Genomic DNA, 22531 nt, shown 5'->3' on the forward strand with positions numbered 1-22531 from the left:
TAATTTAATTCAAGTTAATTTAATTTAATTTAATACCATTTTATTTTATTTTGTTTTATTTTAAATAAAAAATGCTCTATATAAAGGTATACTTCACTCACAAAACACCATTTGCAAATCAATCATACCTTGAATTTATGAAGAAAACATATTGATTTATTGATTAATAGGGGGCCCATGTTAAACAACAGCAAAACTGTATCATATTATCAGTTTACAAACTCTCACACAATTCATGCGGTATAATAAGTCTCATTTTGCCAGTTGTATGTTCAAACACATGTATTTTGTTAACAAAAAAAACCTCACTTCATATTGGAGTCTGACTTTTAGTGAGAGAGTACGGATAAGTTACACTTTCAGTTCAGTTTAAAATAGTAAGATTTTAGTGGAAATTAGTTTGTAAATTTATGTTTTGATAAAGCTTTGCGGTCGTTACATGTGGTCCCCAATCAGTCAATAAATCAATATGCTCACCATTTTCTGTAGAGGCACTGGAGCAAAACAAAAGTATCTCAACAAGTTCAAGGTAACATCACGACTAATGTTTTTTACAAATGATCATTTTGTGGGGAAGTATTCCTTTAATGCTTTTTTATGCACTTTGGCATCATTTTTAATTTAAAAGGACAAAAAATGATGGTTTAAATTCCAGTGGAGATCCCAAAGTTTCAAAAGACATCAAATATGTCAGACTGAATTTTGGAGAACTCTGTATGAAATAATGCACAGACATCAAGAATAAAAAGATTTTTACTGTGTAAACATTATTGAAACTGATAAAGATGCTGCAAATTTATTAAAATAGAATAAGATAAGATAAGATAAGATGAAACTTTATTGATACACTGAAGGAAAATTTAAAGGAAGACAGGGCGCAGATGAGTTGAAAAAAGTATATTCTAATAACAAATAAAGCTATGTTAGAAAGCTTTATTTACACAGTACAAACTGGCTGTAGACAAATGTGATAAATGTAATGCAAACCCAACTGTGCACTTTCCAAATATTCCAGATCAAAGTGACAGTAGATATGCACTGACACATGCTTTTATACATTTTGATTTGTGTATGTATTCTATGACAACATGGAATTGTGTGAATAATAATTTCTTTTAATTGTGTTTAACCTATTTTCTGTTTTGTTTTTTCTAAGGTCTGTTTATTGGTCTCTGCAAAACAGTGTAAATACAGTAAAGAAACATACCAACAGCAAAAAAAGAAACAAAACAAAATGGAGCATTGGTGGTGAGACGTCAAAGGAAAAAAAAAAAAGATCACACATAAGTTATTCCACAAGTTACAGGGTGTTGACATATGATGACACGGTACAGTTAACCTGTTAAACCATCAACCATTCACTTAAATTCTTCAACCAAACTAGTGACCGGTTGCCAGATTTTCTTAAAGAGTCCCTCTCTGTTTGACAGGTTGAATCTAATTTTCTCTGAATGTAAAACATGACCGAATTCCTTCAGCCACATATCAAATGTTTGGAGTTTCTCAGATTTCCAAAATGGAAGCAACATTTTTTTGCTAGCAGTGTGGACAGAGAGAGGACCTGAGATTCATACCTATCCTTCACTCTACCTGGTTTAACCACCCCAAATAGTGCAGTTAAAGGGTCAGGGGGAAACCCCTTCTTTAAGGCCTTAGCAAAAAAGTTTAAAAAATGATCCCAAAAAGTTTGCAACCTGCAAACAGAGATCCTTGATTTGAACATTTCACACAGAGAGGTGAAGCATCTTTGATTATTTTTGGAGTCTTGTGGGTGAGATGTGCAATCTGTGAACAACTTTGAATTGTATCAAAGCATGCCTAGCACTACTGTGAATATTTTCAATACTGTTTTTCTGTTTTTGTCAGATTCCCTGAATTTAAATTTTGTTTAAACTTGTTTTATTGTAATTTAATTTTGCTTTACTCATCTATGCACTTTCATGTCTCTATACTTGTATGTGTAAACATATATATATGTCTTTGTGCAACACTTTGGTGCAAAACCTCCTCCTTTTAAAATGCTATATAGACTAAATGAAATAAATTTTAAATTTAATATAAGGGGGTGTTCTTCAACCTGAGTTTACATGTCACATAATTATTGATCACTGATATTTTTAATCATGATTACAATAGTAAAAGCCAGGCAGGGTTATTGAGAATATGTTTGTGTATTTGTTTATTGGTTAAAATATATAGAACAGTAAATAATAGTCTGTAAAATATGTCATATCGGCTACTCATCTAATGTAGAGAAGGAGCAACAGCGCCCTCTATTGTATGACTGTAATAACTGATAGTGGTGCAACGTCATCATACAGCGACAATATTTTCTCCCTTTTCATAGGCTAATGTTGAAAACACAGCTCAATATGTGTTTTTGACGCTACGATATTATTTAGGAAATAGTGACAGTTTATTTTACATTTAAGTTTTATGTTCGAGTTCAAGTTTTCTTTATCTACACAATAAAAGACCCCGGAAGTCCTGTCACGGTTTGTAAACACATGGCTTGTAGTCGCGTCTGATGCTCAGTTATGCCCAAACTGTTTGATATAAAGTTTCCAGGAGACTGTCAGACTCTTCCTGAGGGTTTCTGGTCAGCTGTGGACGTGTGGATAAAGAAACCTCACGTTGTCAACAAGCGTCTCTGCGGGGTGAAGGAGACTGAGAGTAAAGATGTGGACAGAGAGGCTGTGCAGCTCCTGCTGGGTGATGTTAAAGTCACTCAGGATGTGTTGTCCTTCATGACAAGCAGGGTGTCACCGGCACAGACACACCAACAGGACAACCTGTGGTCCTCTAGTGTCAGGACATTTATTCCTAAAGTAAACAGTTATGGGACAAACCTGCAGAAGGAGGTGATACTCAAAGGTAAGAGTGGAGCAGAATGAAAGGCTTCACTAAGCTCTGTTCTCCTATAATATGGTTTTTAAATGTCTTTGTGTGTTACAGACTTTGGCAGACAGCAGGTGACCTTTGTTCCATTTGAAGAGGACGCAGGAGGACAGGTGTCTCTAAAGAGGGGCAACATTTATCAGCTGCAACTCCTCCATCAGGACAGTGAGGGATGGTGAGTGGCTGAATGAGCATCACCCAATAAGACAGATTTTATGAGTCTGGAAAAAAAAGACTGCATAAATAATCCGAATACCTTATTTTTTGATGAGAATAGCTTTTTTTCATGGGTTTTATTTGTTGATTTTTTTCCCACTTTATTTATTAGTTTCCACATTGAAGAAAACTGTCCTTAGATCCTCGTACCGCAAGCCTTATCAGTTCTGAATACCAAAAATTGCTGTAAGATTTGGATCAATTTCTCTTCCAAGTATTTTGGGAATGGCTTCAAAAATGGAATTTGTTTTTTTTTTAAATGCACAAATTGAGAGAGGATGGCAGAAGAAATACCCGCACACTAATTCAACTGAGCTGGACAGCTACAAAAAAGGTTCACAGGCTGAGATCAATGCCAAAAAATGTAAATTTATTCAGAACATATGTGCACAAAAAGTCAGCCATGTTGTTAATAAAACAGGTATTGCATACATACCCATGCAGAGTTGGCTGCCTGGCAACGGGCAAAGACGCAAAGCAAGTTAGCAGCATGTAGGCCAGATATAACAGCAGCAGTGTTTCGGTGAGCAGTGACTGTGTTGATTAGAAATGTTCACATGTCTGATTGTCCAAAAACCAGGTCTGAGCCTGTGTTTGAAGGCGTCATACTGTGCTTTAGTGGCACGTTTCCTAACAAACTGTCATTAAAATTCTCTCAGGAAGCTACAGTATATACAGAATTCAGCTGCTTGTCTTCTCACACACTCTCGCACTCATGACCACATCACCCCCGTCCTCCATGACCTCCACTGGCTCCCCATCCGCACTCTCAGGTCTGCTGATGACATCAGACGCTCCCCCTCACTCTCCACCTTCAAGAAATCCCTCAAAACACACCTCTTCAAAACTGCCTACAACCTCTTAATATCTGTGTTTTTCTTCTCCGCCTCTGCATTTCTTGTTCTCTGCAAAGCATCTTTGAGTAAATCCAGTGTGTTATTTTTATTAAACCAGTTGACACACAGCAGCCCCGGAGTTTACAGACAATAAAAAAGCTAGTATTATTATACAAGTGTTATAGAACAACAGTACAAGTTATACAAAAGTACAAATCTAGATGACTCTGCCTCCATCTGCAGGGCCTTGGAGCTGCACGTGTTGGCTTCAGATGCGTGGTTCTCTGATGGCGTTGCGTACCCAAAGCTGCCCTGGCTGTCCAGTGACCTGCTGCCTAAACTGGTGCGCTGGGCCACTGAGTGCAAGAGCAGTGAGTTCAGGAGCACCTTGTCCCTGCTGCCGGTGGAGAAGTACAGTGTCATGTACCAGCAGCTGAAGGAGAAGTACAAGGCCATGGTCAAGGTGAAGGCAGCTCAGCTGTTTTGTATGTAAACTGTAATGCTGTTAATAATTGTTGATCTTTATCACTGAGTATGTTTTCCTCACGCTCTGTAGGTTTGGCCTGAGGTTACAGATCCTGAGAAGTTTGTCTACGAGGATGTTGCCATTGCTACGTATCTGCTTGTGAGTTCAAACGCGGTTGTTAATGTCGTTTTAATATCAGAATCATTGATTGATCAGTTAATTGGATATCTGAGCTGAAAAATTCATGCGCCATATTCCTTTTTGCACTCACTTCAAATGTGTATCACAGCTTCTAATTTACGAACATGTCCATAGTGTGTAGGTGAAGCTAATTTCTATCTGTCACATGTTGTCTGGTCACACAGCCAAAGCTGGGTCAATCAATTCGAGTGTGAAAAATGGCTCTGTCCCAGCAAATCAATGCATCTGTCATGCCAGAGGCAGGTGAAAGGGTGTCAGCAGCAGCTGCAGGTGTCACACTGCAGGTGATTGAAAGCTGTGGTGAACACACAGTAGCTCTGAGTGTCTCTTACTGTGCTGCAGGTGCTGTGGGCCGAGGAGAGAGCAGAGAAAGGTCTGAGTGCCAGACAGTCCTTTGTGGACCTGGGCTGTGGAAACGGCCTCCTGGTTCACATACTGGCCAATGAAGGGGTGAGTTAGGTGTTGGCTGACTGTGATAAACTAAAAGTATGTTAGTGCCTGGTTAAAATTTAACTGGAAGCCCAGAAAAGCCACAGAAAACAACCATGATGTGATATATCTGACGCAAATAGGTGGTTTCTGACCTGATAACCTCATAACAGTGGATGTATTGGCCTAGTTTTGTGTGAACTAAATGCACTTCCACATCTGACCCGCAGTTAAAACTTTTCAGTTTCAAGACACTCAAGGTCACCTTACAGGCAAAGATACAGAAAATAACAGCAGATTAAAAAAGCCAATGAGATAAGGAATAAAGTCATATAAAAAATAGATAATAAAAATATGATTAATAACATTACAACAAATAAATATTCAGCAAAACAGAGGAGTGGAGAAGTGATGTGGAGGAAGGGCAGCCCTGCAACTTTGGGGATAATGTTCAGCTTCGTCTTGTTATTTATTTATTTATTTTTAATCGCACATTATTTTATGTTGATGTATTTGCACTTTATTTTACCACCGTACTTAATTCTGCCTCTGTGCCTCCTATAGCATTTGATCCCTTTTTGATCTCAGGGTATTGTGCACGATTGTTAAATTCAGAAAAATGAGCCGTAAATGTAGATGTTGATTTTACGTGGAATCCGACTTCGCAATGAAAGATATTAAAATGAACAAATAATGGAAAAAAAAAACTTAAAAAATAATTGCATGGTGAAATTATGAGAAATAATATGAAGTTTATTGTGAGAAAATTCCTCATTATTTTAATAATTATTTGAGTTATGTAGTCAATATTTGAGATAAGCAAGTCAGTTTGAGAAACTCATGATTTTGAGATATCTAGATATTATTTGAGACTCTAAGTCATTATTTTGTCAAAGTTTTTTATTATCTTTAGATACTAAGTCATAATTTGAAATCCAAAGTCATGATTTTGAACTACTAACTGATTATTTCAAGATGTGTAAGTCCTTATTTTGAGAAGCTTGTCGGAAATGAGCTTCCATAGCAGTGCAATCACTCAACTAAACCAAAAAAAAGGCATATAAATTACAACATGAATAATTTGATTACCAAATATTTGAACTGAACTGAACAATATTTAATGATCTATAATATACGATAAGAACAAGCAGCAGATCCTCCATTGTGAAGCTGGAATCAGCACATATAAAATGACTGAAACAGCTAATCGAATGTTCAGATAGTTGCTGATTTACTTTCTTTTGATCAATTAATCAATCAGTGGGATTATTGTTGCTTGTTTGCCATCTGGATAAACAGGAGGGCGATCCAGGCACTCCAAAATCTAAGACAAAATAAATCAACATGAAAAGAAACATTAAAAAGCCTTTATGTAGTGGCTAAATCATGAAGTTGGCATGTTGGCTTTTTATGATTTAGCCACAGCAATAAAGGCTTTTTAATGTTTCCTTCCTTGCTGATATATTTGTTCTTATATTTCAGAGTGCCTTCCTGTTTATGCTGTTGTTGGAGCACCCGACACATTTTTGATCTGTGTTAACAGAGCGACCAGTCATCTCTCGTCCTCGCGGTGGACCATCTGTCTGACTGACTCACACTGCCGTCCCAGAGCCACACTACAAGCCTAATTGGCAAAAGAAGCACTCTAATAAGATGCATTCACCAGAAAGTTGTTTTAATCAGAAGGAATAACAGATTTTTAACCTCTATTAAGTCCGTCTTGTAAAAACACGCCTCCTCAAAGAAGAGGTGTTTCAATTAGCTGAGTCCTCACCGGCAGCTTCATCACTGACACAGGCCATGTCCCTGAATAGAAAACATCCACGGCACCGTGTCGCCGTAACGTCCAATCACAAACTGGGACAGGTGTTGAAATTAGACATCGTGGTTGTTGATAGTCAGAGATTAGCAGCTGACCGTCACGCCGTCTTGTGTTGCAGCATCCTGGAAAGGGCATCGATGTTCGGAAGAGGAAGATCTGGGACATGTACGGCCCCCAGACTGTACTAGAGGTGAGCGAGCCCAGCGTGGAGAAGGTGGATTTATGGTCGCCATATTCAGGTTTTTAATTAGTGTTATTATCTTTTCACGTATCACACGCTGTAGGTGTATTTTCAGCTGGCGGCGCCCCCTCACTGCTGCTGCTGCTTTGTGCTTTGGCTCCAACTGTTGATTCCTCTGTTAGTTTGAGACACATTTCAGAACATCAGAAAGTCTCTTGAACTAAAGCACAAAACATAAATCTAACGTTAAAGTCCATTTAGTGTCTGTTCTGGAGCTTTTGATTAAATCACATGATCCTCATCACCACATGATGTTTGCCTGTTTGTCACACGTCCAAGTTGAGTTTTTAACTTCATAGTAATGGAGCAAACATCATGTGCTGATGAAGATCATGTGACACAATAGAAAGCTCCAGAACAGCTACAAGTGGACCTGGAAGTGAGATTCGTTGCACTACATGCCCAATATGTTTACTATCGCTCAACATACTTTTGTGTGAATAAACAGCTTATCTTTTCCGACCCACTGAGCTGTTATTACCGTATCACTTCCTGAGAGTCTCCAAGGAAACTATAAAAGAATAAAAGGACGTGACATTAGTGACAGCGTTTGAATTTAGCATTTAACTTTGTAGCCACTTCTATTGACGTTACTGGGGCGGGCAAGTCTCACTATAACACATCATATCTGTGCTGTTTGACCTTTGACTGGAAAATGCTTCCACCAGATTTAAAGACACACGTTACGTGATTTTGACGTTTTTTTACCTAAATATGCACGTGTGTTTTCTTTGGTATTGGTCTCCGAACAGATCATAGCTCTGACAGTCATTATGAGAGAAGACTGGGATCGGCACCACACTCTGGCTCCAGTGCAAAATTCGAGCAGTGTCAGAGATGTCATGTCCTTTCCTTTCTTTGTCATAGTTTCCTTGAGAGTCTTGCAGTTGGAGGCATGTAACCATGGCAACTTAAATTTAAAGATATATCATTCTTTGCAAAGAGAAATCGTATATATTTACACTAATATTGAAGCTATATTGACGCCACCGAGCTGTCTTGGTCGCTGTTTGTTGTGAACCTTGTCGTCTACTGCATTGCATTATGGGATATTTATGTTGGTGTAGTGTCAAGTGTTTGCATACTATGATATGTAAGTGGAAATAGTTTGTATTTTATGTGCTATTGGTTTCATACTAAGGTTCTGGACATGCTAAAAAAATATTTCACGTACTGTTTTTGCGTACTATATAGTATGTTAGTACAGAATTTCAGCCATTGTTTTTTATAGGCCAGTATTTCAATTTTTGAAACTTGTTTACTTTCCTCAGTTGTTTGTCTTTTAATAACACTCAAAATACTTTGAAAATGTTAAAATTTTTGTACCAAACTTTGGCTGGTGAAATTGAAATTATTTGTGCTGGTCTTTGATGATGTCACAGAAGTCTGTTTATTGATGAGTTAATCCAAAGCAAATCGATCCACAACAATTTTGATGATCTATGAACAGCTTTATATGAAGATAAATACTTCTCAAATGTGAAGACTTCCTGATTTTGGTGGTCTTATATGATACTTAATATCTTTGGGTTCAGAGCTGTTGTTCGGTCAAAACAACCATTTCCAAAACAGCACTTGGGCACTGGGAGCATTTTTTCCCTATTTTTTGACACTTATAGACCAAACAATTAATTGATTAATGGACCATGTATTTGTCAGAATAATCAGTGATGAAAATAAATCGTCAGTCGTTGTCCTGGAATGAACCTTTAACTGTAAATTATTTGTCAAAGTCCATTTAAAAAAATGCATAATTCAAAAATCAGAACGAAAATGTGTCTTTTTTTATTATTTAATGGTAATAAAACAGGAAGGAACAGGAACAGGCAGTGTTACACTTACGATTGCTGCGAGCTACAAAAAGAAAACACTCCCTGTGCACAGGGGGAACAACAACTCCTTGTAAACATACACACATTTGCAGGGAAACCTGCCCCAGAAACACAGCGCTCTCCTGTCCGCCTCCTGGACTCAGTCAGTCATTTGACAACAAGCTGCTGACTGCTTCCATTTCAGGTCATCTATTATTGACTGATTTTTTGGGAGCGGATGTGGCAGACCGATCCTTCAGGGCCCCCAGGGGTGCTGTACTCAGTCCCAAATCTTCATTTGGAGGCTCGCTCTAAACCTGACAGGCCTCAGTGCTCTTAACCTACATCATTTGTGATGTTGGCGATGGACCTGAGCCGAATATGAAATGTTTTATAGAAATTCTGGATTATGTTTGATCATCTAAGTGTCAGTGTTTTTTCAAGAAAGTGGTTAAATCCACACAACCAACCAGGCCACAGACTAAATGAGTTCTCATAAATTTCACATTGACAGGTGTTATTTGATATATTAAAAGTTTGAGAGGGGAATAGGTTTTCCCTTTTCTAGTTAATTTCCATAAAGTGAATTAGAATCAAATCCCACTGGCATGCATCTTCCCCGCTCTAAGGAGCTCTTGTGCTTTTCGGGTCTTTGCTATTTCAGGAAAAGGCAATTACTCCCAGCGAGAGCTTCTTATTCCCGGGTACGGACTGGCTGATTGGGAACCACTCGGACGAGCTCACACCGTGGATCCCCGTTATAGCTGCCAGGCGAGTCATCAGCAGACACAATCTCACTCAGCAGCTCAAGTGCCAGCTGATCTTTCCAATTTGGAATAGCATTATGTGCAGAAGGAGGATGTGTGAATATGTGTGTGTGTGTTAGTTCCTGTGTCAGTTTGTGTTTCCCAAGGCGACCACCTGATGGTGATGTTGAGCCTCAGTCTGAGATATCTGCTTTTCTCTAATGTGTCTTCAGATGATAATCTCTTTAATGGATTATTTCCTGTTTGTCGTACAGATTCAGAATCTTAAAAACAAGTCAAAAGATTTATAACCTTAATTTTCTTTGGCACTGGTTAAGAATCTGTGTTTTCATCTCACTGACTGCAGGTCATCGTACTCCTGCCGGTATTTCGTCCTCCCCTGCTGTTTCTTTGACTTCTATGCAAAGTATCAGAGACGCCAGTGTAAGAAGTCTCAGTATAAAGAATACATCGACTTCATCACGGAGGTCAGCCAAGTCAGCGGCTTCAACACTGAGGAGGACTGCCTGAGGATACCGTCCACCAAACGGGTAGGTCCCAGTCAGAGCTGCAGCCAAAAGCTGATGTTGTTGACTTCCTGTGTTTTGCACAATCCTTAAACAGCTGTCATATTATGTAACTGACATCTTTTTAAATATTTTTTTTTAAAAGCTATACTCCACAACAAGTTACAAAGTCCAATTAAAGGTGCAGTTAGCAGTTCTGAACAAATACACTTTTTGTCAAACTCAGCAAATATCTCCTCACAGTCTGCCAGCTGTCTGTTCTGTTTAATATGATATTCATACGCAGCTCTGGCTCTAATATGGGAAGCAACAAAATGGCTCGGACAGAGCCTCATAACACTATTCCAGCCAATCAACAACAGTGCTCCACCTAGTCCCACTGTGCTGTGACTGACTAGTACCAGCCCTAACCATGACGTCTTTGCTCTAACCCTAATTGCTTCTGACTTCAACCCTACAACTGGAGGACACACCAGGCCAATGGTCGGCTGTCAGTCAATGTTGGGCCATTGGTGAGTGTCTCTGGCACTGGTTTTTGTGGTGTGTCCTGCACTGTTGGCACTAGTTGGCCCTTGTTGGCCCTTGTCACCCAATGGACAGTTGTTTCCTCTTATGCAGGTGCAGAATGGACGTGCTAGTTGGCTGTTGGCTGTCGTCTTTGTGGTGTGTTTAAGTGCAATTGTCGCCACTAGTTCTTTGACGTTGGCTTGTTGTGTTTGAGCCTTATCATAAGGGCAGTCTGCCTAAAAGACAAAATAAATGTGATGGTTAGACCTTTCTGAAAAGAAAAGTCCAAACACCACATAATCAAGGTTTCAGTTACTGTAGCATTCATTGTATCTGTAATATTTTAGGACAGCAGTAACAGAAATGATGTATCTAATCTGTTGATGTATACATGTTCATAGTCGCGTAACATTTCACAGCGTTGACAGTGTGTAAAAACACTACATAGTGAATCAGTAGATGGTAAAAAGTTAAGGCAGTAAGCTGGTTTCTTGATCAGCTCATGCACATGTACCTCACACCTGTGAAGTCACAGGTGTTACTCTGACTTTTGTTGCATGCCATCTCTTTTTTGTCTGATCTTTCCCGTCTTTCTGTGACTTCCCAATGAAGCAGAGAACATGAACATATTTTCTTCCAAAAAACAGATCATTAGAATTCTCTCAAAAATGATCATAAACAGTATTCCTGCTCATCAAACATGCACAGCTGTGCGTCCCGCCTTTTGTCCACCTGAGGCTCATTTAGTATAGACAGACAGAAATAAATCAAGTCCTTATTGTCCCCAATGGGATGTTTCTTTCACAGCTGGCAGACATTAATTGCTTCAGTGCACATGGACACATAATAAGAACAAGCAAGTATTTATTGGACTTTAAATGTACAGCGATCAGTCATAATCACTTTGTACACAGAAGCAACAGCCACCCAAACATCACTATGTATATCCAAAATAATTAGTGTTGGCATAGCGCTGTTTGTTTTGTCCACAGTAACACACATATTGAGGATTTGTATTCCTCCTTTTGAGTTTCTGTTATACACTTTTGAGCCGCAGCACCCATGGGAGTCGTCCTGACATTCAGCTCCTTTTTTTCCTGCAGGTGTGTCTGGTGGGAAAATCAAGAAACTACCAGCTATCTGACGAGGCTGAGGCAGAGCAGCGAAGAGCTCATTACATCCAGAGCCGCCAGACTGCCCCTGGGGCCGCAGTTCAAAGGTTGAACATCAGAAATGATGATGATTGTTGCCATGGGAACAAAGACACTGACAGGACCCCCGATGGCAGCTGGGGAGCGGGGTTCCAACCCAGAGACAGGGTTGAAACGGTTCGAAACTGCGCCGCTCTCCCCCGGGACTTTGTTGACGGCGTTGTCCTGCGGGTCGCCAATGTTCTTCTAGGATTGACTGGTGATGACGGGACCTCCAGTGACTGGAATCGAGGAGGTAAACCGCAACAAAACATCCGAGATAAACAAACAAATCACACAAGTCTCCCTGGACGTGAGCTGCTACTGTAGAGATGAAGAGGTTCTGATTAAATCTAAAGTAGGACGCATTATCTGTGAAGCCAAGTGTTGTTGTTGTGCACTTTGGGGATTTCTGAATTCATTACTTTGTAATATCTGTTGCAGGGCAGATATATGTATACAGTATATACTGTATATGTTCTCCAAATGAACAGAGAAGTATCTGTAGAAGCAGTGAAGTTTGAAAGGTCAAAGATTTCAGGCTCGCTGGCAAACAAAATGAATACCAAGATTGTCATGTTTCATTTGTAACTTTTTAGGCTGATTATTTTCACTTTAAGAACCAACATAATACTTATATTAAATAATTAAATGCATCTCTGTTTTGCTAGGTGTCTGTTTTACAATTCACAATTTATCCCGTTAGGTGTGATGAAGTTGAAGTGGTGAGAGCTGACATGGTAGCTGCTGATATCTGCTAAGCTAGCTATGTTAGCTTTAGCTTGTTTGTTTTCGCTTCTTTATTAGCGAAGTTAGCCTTTGTCTCATTTAGTTATGTGGAATTACTATTATTACGCAATTACCAAGATTTCAGTTGATCAAAACTGATACATTTTATAGGTAGGTAGGCAAATATCAGTAAGTTTAGCTCTAGCTTTAGCTTTCGCTAAGGCTAACTGTGGCTTTCTCATCGTTAGCTCAGTTTTGTAGCCGCTACAAATTTAAAAAGCTGTATGTTTTTATACATTTTGTGGCATAATATTTTTTATGTTGCAGCACATATGTCAAAAACATAGATAGATAGATAGATAGACAGATAGACAGATAGATAACTAGCTTTATTGTCCACCTAAGTGGAAATTTGTATTTGGCTTCTGTCAAAAACATAAGGATACAGACACATAACACAAGAGAGCACATACACCGTACATCGACATTTGGACAAATTACTCAAGATAAACAACAAAGATCCATGACTTGGAGGAACCTACAGGAATGTCCTGCTGTGTGGGATGGGGACGCCATCTTTGAGATCTGCGCTCTGTTATCTCTGTTACCAGAGTGTATGCACTCAGTCCATAAATGAGATCACAGTGATGAGGTATGTGAGCAGAAGTAGTACATCAGATCTGTAATCCAGCCCTGCAAGCTCATATGGGTCTATGTTGTTTAACCTGTGTAGTTTGTCCAAATACCATTGCTTGACCATCATAGCAGGCACAGGTGTCAATATGAAAGACCACAATATGGCTTCCACGTCCAAAAATGCACACAGCGTGACGTCAACATCATATTCTCTGTAGACGTAACCTGGACACGCTCTTAACAACACGGATGAATCATTTCTCACATTTCTCGTCACAGCCTTAAAATATATTTCCAAGCGCCTCGTGGCAGGTCGGCAGCCTCTGCAGCCTGAGCCTCTCGTCTGATCCCCACCTCCATCATCCTATCCAACCCCCCACTTTCCTCGTCAACACCCTGTCCCCCTCTTGGCACCAGTCGGCAGGGCCTCGTGACACACAGCGATGCCACTTTGAACTCCTGTATCTCACTCTCTGCCAGCCACTTCCTGCACCGCACGATACAGAGTATGCCACACGCGCCGCGTCACACACATATGCACACCGCCGACGCATCACCTTTGTCAACGCCTCTGCACCACCGCTCCCACACACACACACACACACACACAGTATGAATGAGATAAGGAGATGAGGACTGCTAAGATTAAACCACAAAATTCTCTGTCATGATATCAGTGCTGAAATTACCAGTAGAAAATATGAGGGAGAGTGAGTGAAGGGAGTCTGTAACCCTGTATAGAGATGACTGGATGAATAATGCACCACTGTCTATGATTTATGCATGAGTATGCATTTGTATTGAGGTATTCCTACCAGTAATCTGCTGTGTAAGAACAAAGGGTAAATTCAGGGTGAGCCAGCCTATATTGAAAAGATCCAGAGTCACTGAAAGGGCTTTGAGATTCAGTTATTGCATCGTCAAAGAGTATGAGTATATTTAATCTATTCATTTCTGATATTTGAAGTGATACTTCAGTAGAGGTGTGGTTATATAGCATCCTGGCTTTAGTGTAAATCCACAGATAGATAGATAGATAGATAGATAGATAGATAGACATCTGAGAGAGAGATTTTTCCTTTTTGTATCAATTGATCATCAAAAAATGTCAAGTATCAGATTTGGATTTATGTTATCTTTATTCAAATATTCTTTGTGCAGGTATTTCCTCATCAAAATCAGGAAACTTTTTAACTTCAGACTGCGTTTTATTGAGGAAACATTCAATATTTGAAAGCACGACATTTGTACCCTGAAGACAAAATACTGTCTCTCTCTCTGGTGTTTCGAATAGTTGACGTGTGAAATGTGCAAATGTGTGAAGCTGGCTACTGTAGCTTTACTAATTCATACATGCTGTTCTGCTGACTGGGCTCAGGTAGTTATGTAATCATGCTGAGAACAAAAGTCAGCACACAGCTGTACATCCAACATGCATTACACTCTGCAGCACCAAACCTCAAGTCAGTACAATGTGTTTTTTAGACTTTTTCTTTCCAAAGACAGGTGCAGTGAGTCAAAAAATCACTCAGTATCTCATGTAAATGTAAAGACACAGAAGCAGCTTGCATGAATCAGGAAAAAAATAAGCAATTTAAATATGTCCACTTGAGCTTTGGAAAATTGCAACTTGCATCTTTCACTTTTTCACAACATTTTAAAGAACACCATTTGATAGAATAATCATAACCACATATGAGGTAATGAAGATAGCAGTCCTACATAATGCTGTTTCTATGAGTGTTTTTGTTATTATGAGTGGGATGGTGCTATTTTGGCTTTTCACAAGATTTTACTTCACAAGAAAAGGGAAAGATATGAAAAAAGGTGTTTTTTGTTTTTGTTTTTTTTGTCGCAGAAACATGTTTTTTTTTCTCATCTTTCCCAACTTGTTAATCATCTTGTGACCCCTTTGAGTAATTCTGACTCACAGGCTAAGATAGTAAACTCTTTTTTTTTTTTTGTTTGTTTTTACATTTTTAGGTTTTGAGAGGCAATAATATTAAATCATGATGAAGTCTTTATTAAAGGAATACTTCACCTGCAAAATGACCTTTAATATATCAATTTAATTGTTGGAAATTGTTGTTTTTCTCGCATGCCTCCGGTTAACGAAGAATCCAAAAACGGCAAACATTGCAGATTAATTGAAGTAAACGGGGACCACGTTTAACAACAGCAAAACTATACCTAAACACCTGTTAACAAACTCTCACAAAACTCATCCAGTATAATCCAAGGTTTATTTACCCAGTCGTATGCTCAGTACTTCCCAAACACACATTTCATTCATTTCTAAAGTTTGCTGTTTTTGGATTCTTCGCCCACTGTTGGCATGTGGGAAAAACAAGACCTTCCTCATGACTGAAGATGACACGGCATGATCATTTTGTGGGTGAAGTGTTCCTTAAAATAAGTTAGACTGTAAAATAAATTACAAGAAATAAAAAAAAACAGCAAACCTGAGAGACTGGGGAAGAAGATTCAGAGCGTTGGGGCCAACAGCAAATGTGTGAACACTTGTTTGCGGTTGGAGCAGGGGATGGACAAAAAGGCCGAGATTTGATCGAGAGGATGTCATCATGTAATATGTGATATATTCCTTTAGATTACTCAAACTAAATAACATATTCTAAATACTTTGGATTACTTTCGGAGTACTTAAAAATCATCTTTGCCCAGGCCGTGCTTCTCCTCTGCCGGTGTCGCGTGGCGGGTGCACTGCACACACTTTTTTTAATCTGTTTATGGGAAACGCATGCCTAATATGAATTTTTCACCTCGTCCTTGCAGCAAGCGAGCGTTACTCTCTGTTCACACTGAAACTGTTAAATATGCACTTCTGTTATGTCACAAACAAACCACATAGGCCAGGCTGTGCACTCCACTGAAGGCATAACCTCTTAAAATGTGAGTGAGCACTTGCTGTCTTTTTACATTTGTAGTTTTTGAACAGAGAGCACACATTTTATATTATGATATTTACTGTAAATAACAGTATAGGTTGTTGATCTCCCTCCAGCCAGCTGCCACCTATTCAGGCTTGTGTAGTTATATAAGGAGGTCACTTGTAGATAACTCACTTCAGCTTTACAAATCAGCTGCTCCTCATTCATTGTGGCGATTTTACGCAAGCAACAGGACTGAATAGAAACATGGCGTTCGAGAAAAGTTAAGCACAAAAAGGCAGCACTGTGTCACGCTGCTGCCAGGTAAAGTACTGCCAGGTACATTTTATTATAAAAAAATGCGATCAAACTGATTCTCGCGCTGCATTCAGTTAGGACACGATGTTAAGGCGAATAAAACAAAAACAAATAAAGTAACTTCTTCCAGTAATCTGTTTTTAAAGACAGTGACTGTATTTGATGTACCACCAATTTAAACTGTTACTGTTATAGAACAAGTGTACTGTGGCACCGATGGTCAGCTGTAGCTAATAGCTAGCTGCTTCTCTGTAATGGTCCTTTCAACCGTTTGACTCAGCACTCTTAGCGCTGATTTTCTCCACTCAGCCTGATTCTGATTCAGGTTAAGCAGCAAAAACAATCATCAACAAAGAATCAATCACCGGTCATCTTTTGCACAGTGGATGTTCAGCTTTAAAAAAACAAAACAAATCCAACCGCGCGTGACGCGGAGCCATTAATAACCATCTCTGTTGGTCTTAGTCTGCTCTGTCAATACTGCCCTTCTCCCATTAATCCCCATTAACATTGTAGGCAGTAAAGGGCAGCTCTAAACGGCGTATTGATATTATATTAAGGCCTGGAGCTCCCTGGCGTCTGGGCTGTAGGACGGCAGTCTGCCCAGTTTCACACTCGGCAGCGCAGGACTGCGTTTTGGCTGTGCGAGTGTCTGTGAATGTGGGAGTGTGTTGCATATTTCAGGGATTAACTCAGCAATATGGCCGGCTAAGTTTAGGATGTATTTGGGTGGACAATATGTTTTAGAAAAAGTAGAGTTAGTGTAAAATTAAATATTAGCGCTTTATTTCTTTTCCCAAGTGAGCTTGGATCAGAGGCAAAGACAGTGAAATTCTCTCATATTCATTAAACTCAAAGCCAGCAGGGGCTGCCTGGAGCGCCTCCAGAGATTTTGTGTAAAAGTATGATGAAGATGGCATTATGATGTCTGCAGATTTAGGTCAAATATTGTTATGAAACGGCACAAAGGAGCATTGGAAATCCTGCAGTGTGTCCCTCTCCAATATGTCAGAGGACAGAGGAGAAAGACTGTCATTTGTACAAAGCAAAGGTCAATCCTGATTGAATTCTCCTCTGGGGGTAAAAGGGCAAAAGCAGAAATACAGAAAATATCATGAAAGGGAGCCCAAAGGCCGGGTGCTGCTTATTTATCTGCTTACTATTCGCTTAACTCGCAGCTTTATGCATTTTATTATCCACCTTTCTACTTTTTTTTTTGCTCTTTGGTATCTAAAATTATTGTCCCACTGGGGGAGTGACGGCAGTGACTCACGCTCTAAAAGGCTGGTGGGAGATCCAGCGGTGAAATGCATGCTGGTTGCTCTGACTGCTTGTTGGAGCAGCTTTAATTGAGCACACTTCACAGCGCAGGCTTACACTGCAAGACAGTGACTGAGGTGTTTTTATTCTCCCTCCCCTTCCTGTAAAATGTTCCGTATTTAGCGTTGATCACCTTTTCACTCCTGGAGCACTTTCACTGAGACGATGTCATAGCTCTGCCTCCCTCCAAACTACCGGTGACATCAACACAAGCTATTGGATGCTTCTTTTTTTTACTCTGCAGTGGTGGATAAAAATGATTTCAGTGCATGCCTGAAGCAGCGTGTTAATATATTGATGAATGTAACATCGATAAACCTCCTCCTGCTCCTTTGTCACACTCTGTTTGTTGCTCTTTCATCCCTTTCTTTTCCTCTCCTCCCTCCTCCTCAGGCAGCCTCTCTGTGAGCGAGGTCGCCGGGCTGTTGGAGCAGGAAACCCTGCAGCTCCTGAAGAAGGAGTGTGGAGGCCTTCAGACACTGCTCAAGAACAACCACCAAGTCTTCAGAGGTAGGTGGACCACATGCTTTATATACATTTTCACAGCTAGTCTACATAAAAGTATTTTCATATGTGTGGTTAAAGCCCCACTCCAGCCATTGCTACTTCCTCTTTTTCACTTAACGCTCTTTCTAAAACAGAAAATGGGGGTGTGGTTACTTTTTGGATGAAATCCATTACCATTGCAACCAGATAGCGGTTGTAGTTTAAGTGTCAAAGCGATAGCATGGATATTAGCATGGACCTCCACCCGCAAATGAACGGGGAGCTCTGGGCGTTGGCGGCACAGGGGCCAGCCAAACACCATTCATCTGCACACACTGCAACGACACAGTGCTGGTTAAAAATCGATGATGTTTCTCTTTACATAGCGTACTGTTGTCTGTAAATGTTAACTTACCCATGGATCCAAAAACTGAAGAAGCAATCACAGAACGAAAGCTCACTGTCTTTTTTTGCCTGTGACTCACACAACCCTACAACATATGTCAAAATACAAGGTAAGCTGATTAGCTCACGACTTTGACCTGCTACTTCTACTATCTTAAAACGACATTGTCCATTTTAGCAACAACCTTCTTTTTTAACACTGAGCACAAAATTAAGATATTTGAAATATATATATATAAATATTTGGCAAACAGTGTGACTCCAGTGTGAGCTCAGCAAAATACGAAATATTGCAAAATTGCCGGAATACACTGGAGTGGGGCTTTATCCCTTTGAAACCTGGAGCAGCGTCACTTTTTTTGCACTGCTTTCAGACGCCCCTCTCAAGTATTTAAACCCTGAACACATCAGTGCGATTTCTTTCAAAAAATATGTGAAAAAAGGCAATGAGTAACTTGGTAGGATATGTCCCACAAATTGCAAAACAATATATAATTTAATTCGAAAATTATTTAAAAAAAAAATTAGGGAAAAAAGAAAACAAAAGTTAGGGGAAAACTATATTTATAATTATTTTTATCACATTTTGAAATTATGTTAGAGAATTATTGTAATTTTTAAGCACACTTTCTTTGTCATTTCGTTATTTTTTTTTTTAAAAATAAACTTTTTTACTTTGCTTTCTTTTTTTTTTAAACTAATTTTCCTGTTTTTAATTATTTGGGTAATTTCTTCTTTCTTTGCTTGTTGCCTTCTTCCCATGTTTTTAAAAGAAATCAAACTTTGCTCAGGTTTCAAAGGGTTAAATGGGTACTAGGCTTTTTTTTTTTTGGCAAGCTTTGAGCCACATGTCATGGTCAGCAGATGGAGTGTTTCCTTCAACCTCCCTCTTCCCCTGTCATCTTCCTACTGCAGCAATACTTAAGGCCATATCTGGCCCACAATAGGGTGCCAGGTGGCCCACCGACCATTTTCTAATACACAGTATCTGATACACAATGGGATTTTTTCCGTCTTTGAATTTAAATAAGCTGCCAGAGTGCATACAGACCCATTAAAATAGAGCTTGTTTATCAAAAAAAGAACCAGACGAGGATCCCCCGCACCCACCTACAGAGATCTGGGCTAAGCAAATCCTAGAAACACCCCTGTGTACACCTGACCTGTGTAGGGCTGCTGCGGCTGGATATCCCTCTTACCAAAGATGAGTGAAGACACAAATGTAGAAAGGTTGAAATAGTGGCCCCCAGGCAAAGCACGTTGAGTATCCCTGCTCTACTGTCTCCCACTGCCCCACAGAAAAGTGAGATATTATCAAACACAGTTCTTCATATTTTGCACTGATGATTCAGCCTGTTTTTGTCTCTATAGTATGCAGAAAATAAACAGGTTGTTTCCTTCAGGATTCCCAAAATAAGTCCTCCACTTTGCTACTCTATGGAAACAGATTTATTTGTAACTTTTTTCATTCCTTCTTCAGTGGAAGGAGGCAGGGTGTACATACGAGACTGGCGGGACAGGAAGTCCTCCAGGGCGGATACCCAGAGGAAGCCAGTTGCCCCCGGTGCCCTGAAAACTCGCCCCTGCTGGTTCTATGACCACCACCCTCAGCGCTGCCCCCTGCAGGCTGAACACTGTGGCTTCGCCCATGGACCTGACGACCTCCGACCCTCGACCAGGCCTCTGAAGAAGATGAAAAACAGTGCCTTTTGATTGGCTCATTCCTCCTGAACACTCATTTATTTAGTAGATTTTTAAATTGAGGAACTACTTTTCTAATTAACAGCATTCACTCTGTCTGTTGAACCTCCTGGAAAAGTCTCGACATCCAGACCTGCAGCCACAGACAGGAAGAAGCTCAGGCCAAAGCTGTGTGAGTTTTATTAATGCCATGTTTCATCATTTCTGGGAAATGAGGTTTTGAAATTTAACAGTGTCCTCTGTCTTCTGTGTGAGGCTGCCAGAGTGTGATGCTTCCTGGTGCAGCTTTGGGTTTCACAGTTGGAGTCCGCCTACTCCTCTGGGTTCGTCTGCTGTAATTTAACTTCAAGGGATTCTTTGTGTCTTTTCATTTGTTTAAGAGGTGGACTTTTGTTAAGCTCAGAGAATTGTACACTTACTGTGTATTAAAGAGAATGTCAAGCTCCATCTTATTATTTATTTAAAGATGATCAAATCTATCGTGGATTTCGTTTTTGTCGAGCACTTAACTTTTCCCTCCACTGCAGCAAAACTTTAAAAGCTTCCATATACTTCACTTAGACACGGGATTCACCTCAGACAGGTACTTTGAGGTTCACAGGCAGGGCGGTGGATAAAGACCGGGCAGCGTTTGAACAAAGTAAATGTTAGCAGTATGAATTATTTGTTGGCAGGAGTTGAGGGGTGAGCTGCATGTCGTCCCCTCTGGACGGGGGCTCACTGCTGTGTCTCTCTAACGCAGTGTGCCATCACCCTGTGGCTCAAATGTCAAAAACAGTAAGGCCCACTCAGGGACTGCAGCGGGGTGATGGGAAGCATCTCCTCGGGGTTTGTTTGTTTTTGTGAGCAACAACAATCAGACCATTGATGCAATAGAGCAGACTGTTTAAATCTATTGGATTTTGCAGTCCCATACAGATGGAAAATGTGAAGTGACAAAGACGACTGAATAATGTTAGCGTCTTTTTTTATTATCACGGACCTGTCTCACAGGTAGTTTAACAGGGTGCTGTGTGCACTTTTCTGACATTAAATTATGGGATGTTTTGACTTATTATCTTATACTAAGTATCTCATAATTTGACTAAAAGGAATACTTAACTGATTTTCAACCAGCTTTATGTCACAACAGTGTGGTTAGTGTGTGTAATGAATATGGTAAACTTCCCTCCATCTTACCAGCACTCAGATCCATGCTTATCTCTTAGCTCAAGTCCAACGGATGACGCGGTTTATCTGGCAAAGATTCTGGCATTGCTTACGCCTCACCTAAAATGTTTTAGAAACATGTTTTGGCCTACTGTTTAACCCTTTAAAACTTGTGAAAATTGTCTTGAATTCTGTGAAAAACATGGAAAGTAGTCAACGTGCAACTTGAGAAGACGTTATTAAAAAGTACAGGAAAATTACCTAAAAATACCAACAAAAAAAGCAAAGAAATACAAGAAAATTGCCTGAAAATTGGCAAAAAACCCCAGAAAAAAAACAAAACAACAACCCTAAAACTTGGCAAAAAAAAAAATAGTAAAAAGTACAAGACAATTATCAGAAAATTAGCAAAAAAAAAAGAGCCACAAGAAAATTACCTGAAAATTGGCGCACAAAAAAGTACAAAAAATACCTGAAAAGTGAAAAAAAAAAAATAGTAAAAAGTACAAGAAAATTTGCAAAATTTTCTGGACATTTTCCCTAGCTTATTTTTGATTATTGTTGTCAGTATGTTGTCATGTTTTTGTGGAAAAGCTGATTTGCCAAGGATTCAAAGGTTTAAATACCCAAGAAAAGTGATGCTGATCCAAGTTTGAAAGGGTTAATTGTAATTCAAGATCATTTGCTACCAGCTGGCTGTTATATCGTTTCCTGTGTCAAAATGGGCAAGCTCGCATTATGTCACCCACTGGTGGGAGTGTTAATTGATCCGATACGGCGCAGTGCATTCTGGTAGTTGTAGGTTTTCCTGTCTCTTGAGCAAAAGCAAGTGACACAGTAACTTTTGTGTTTTCTCTGGTCATGTAGCACCAGTGTCAAAGGTATTTGCATCTTTCTGCAGCATAGATAGCCCAGTTTTTTCATCAGAATTTTACTGAGTGTATTATATTTTTTATTTACTATCATAATTTTGACTAGAAACACTTTGTTTTGACTTATTATGTTATAC

General features: G+C 39.6%; 1 protein-coding gene across 1 annotated transcript; it reads left to right on the forward strand.

Annotated features, from left to right (window-relative positions):
* Nucleotides 1-2322: 2322 nt before the first annotated feature.
* On the forward strand, nt 2323-22084 carry trmt44 (tRNA methyltransferase 44 homolog). The gene is made up of 11 exons (XM_050066897.1): nt 2323-2874; nt 2956-3073; nt 4194-4413; nt 4507-4575; nt 4960-5067; nt 6987-7058; nt 9585-9691; nt 10034-10217; nt 11804-12146; nt 18175-18291; nt 20153-22084. The coding sequence occupies exons 1-11, from the start codon at nt 2538-2540 to the stop codon at nt 20383-20385; spliced, it is 1908 nt and encodes a 635-aa protein (XP_049922854.1). The 5' UTR covers nt 2323-2537; the 3' UTR covers nt 20386-22084.
* The last annotated feature ends 447 nt before the right edge of the window (nt 22085-22531 follow it).

The sequence above is a fragment of the Epinephelus moara genome, chromosome 17, assembly GCF_006386435.1.
Source record: "Epinephelus moara isolate mb chromosome 17, YSFRI_EMoa_1.0, whole genome shotgun sequence".
In the NCBI taxonomy this organism is placed as follows: Eukaryota; Metazoa; Chordata; class Actinopteri; order Perciformes; family Serranidae; genus Epinephelus; species Epinephelus moara.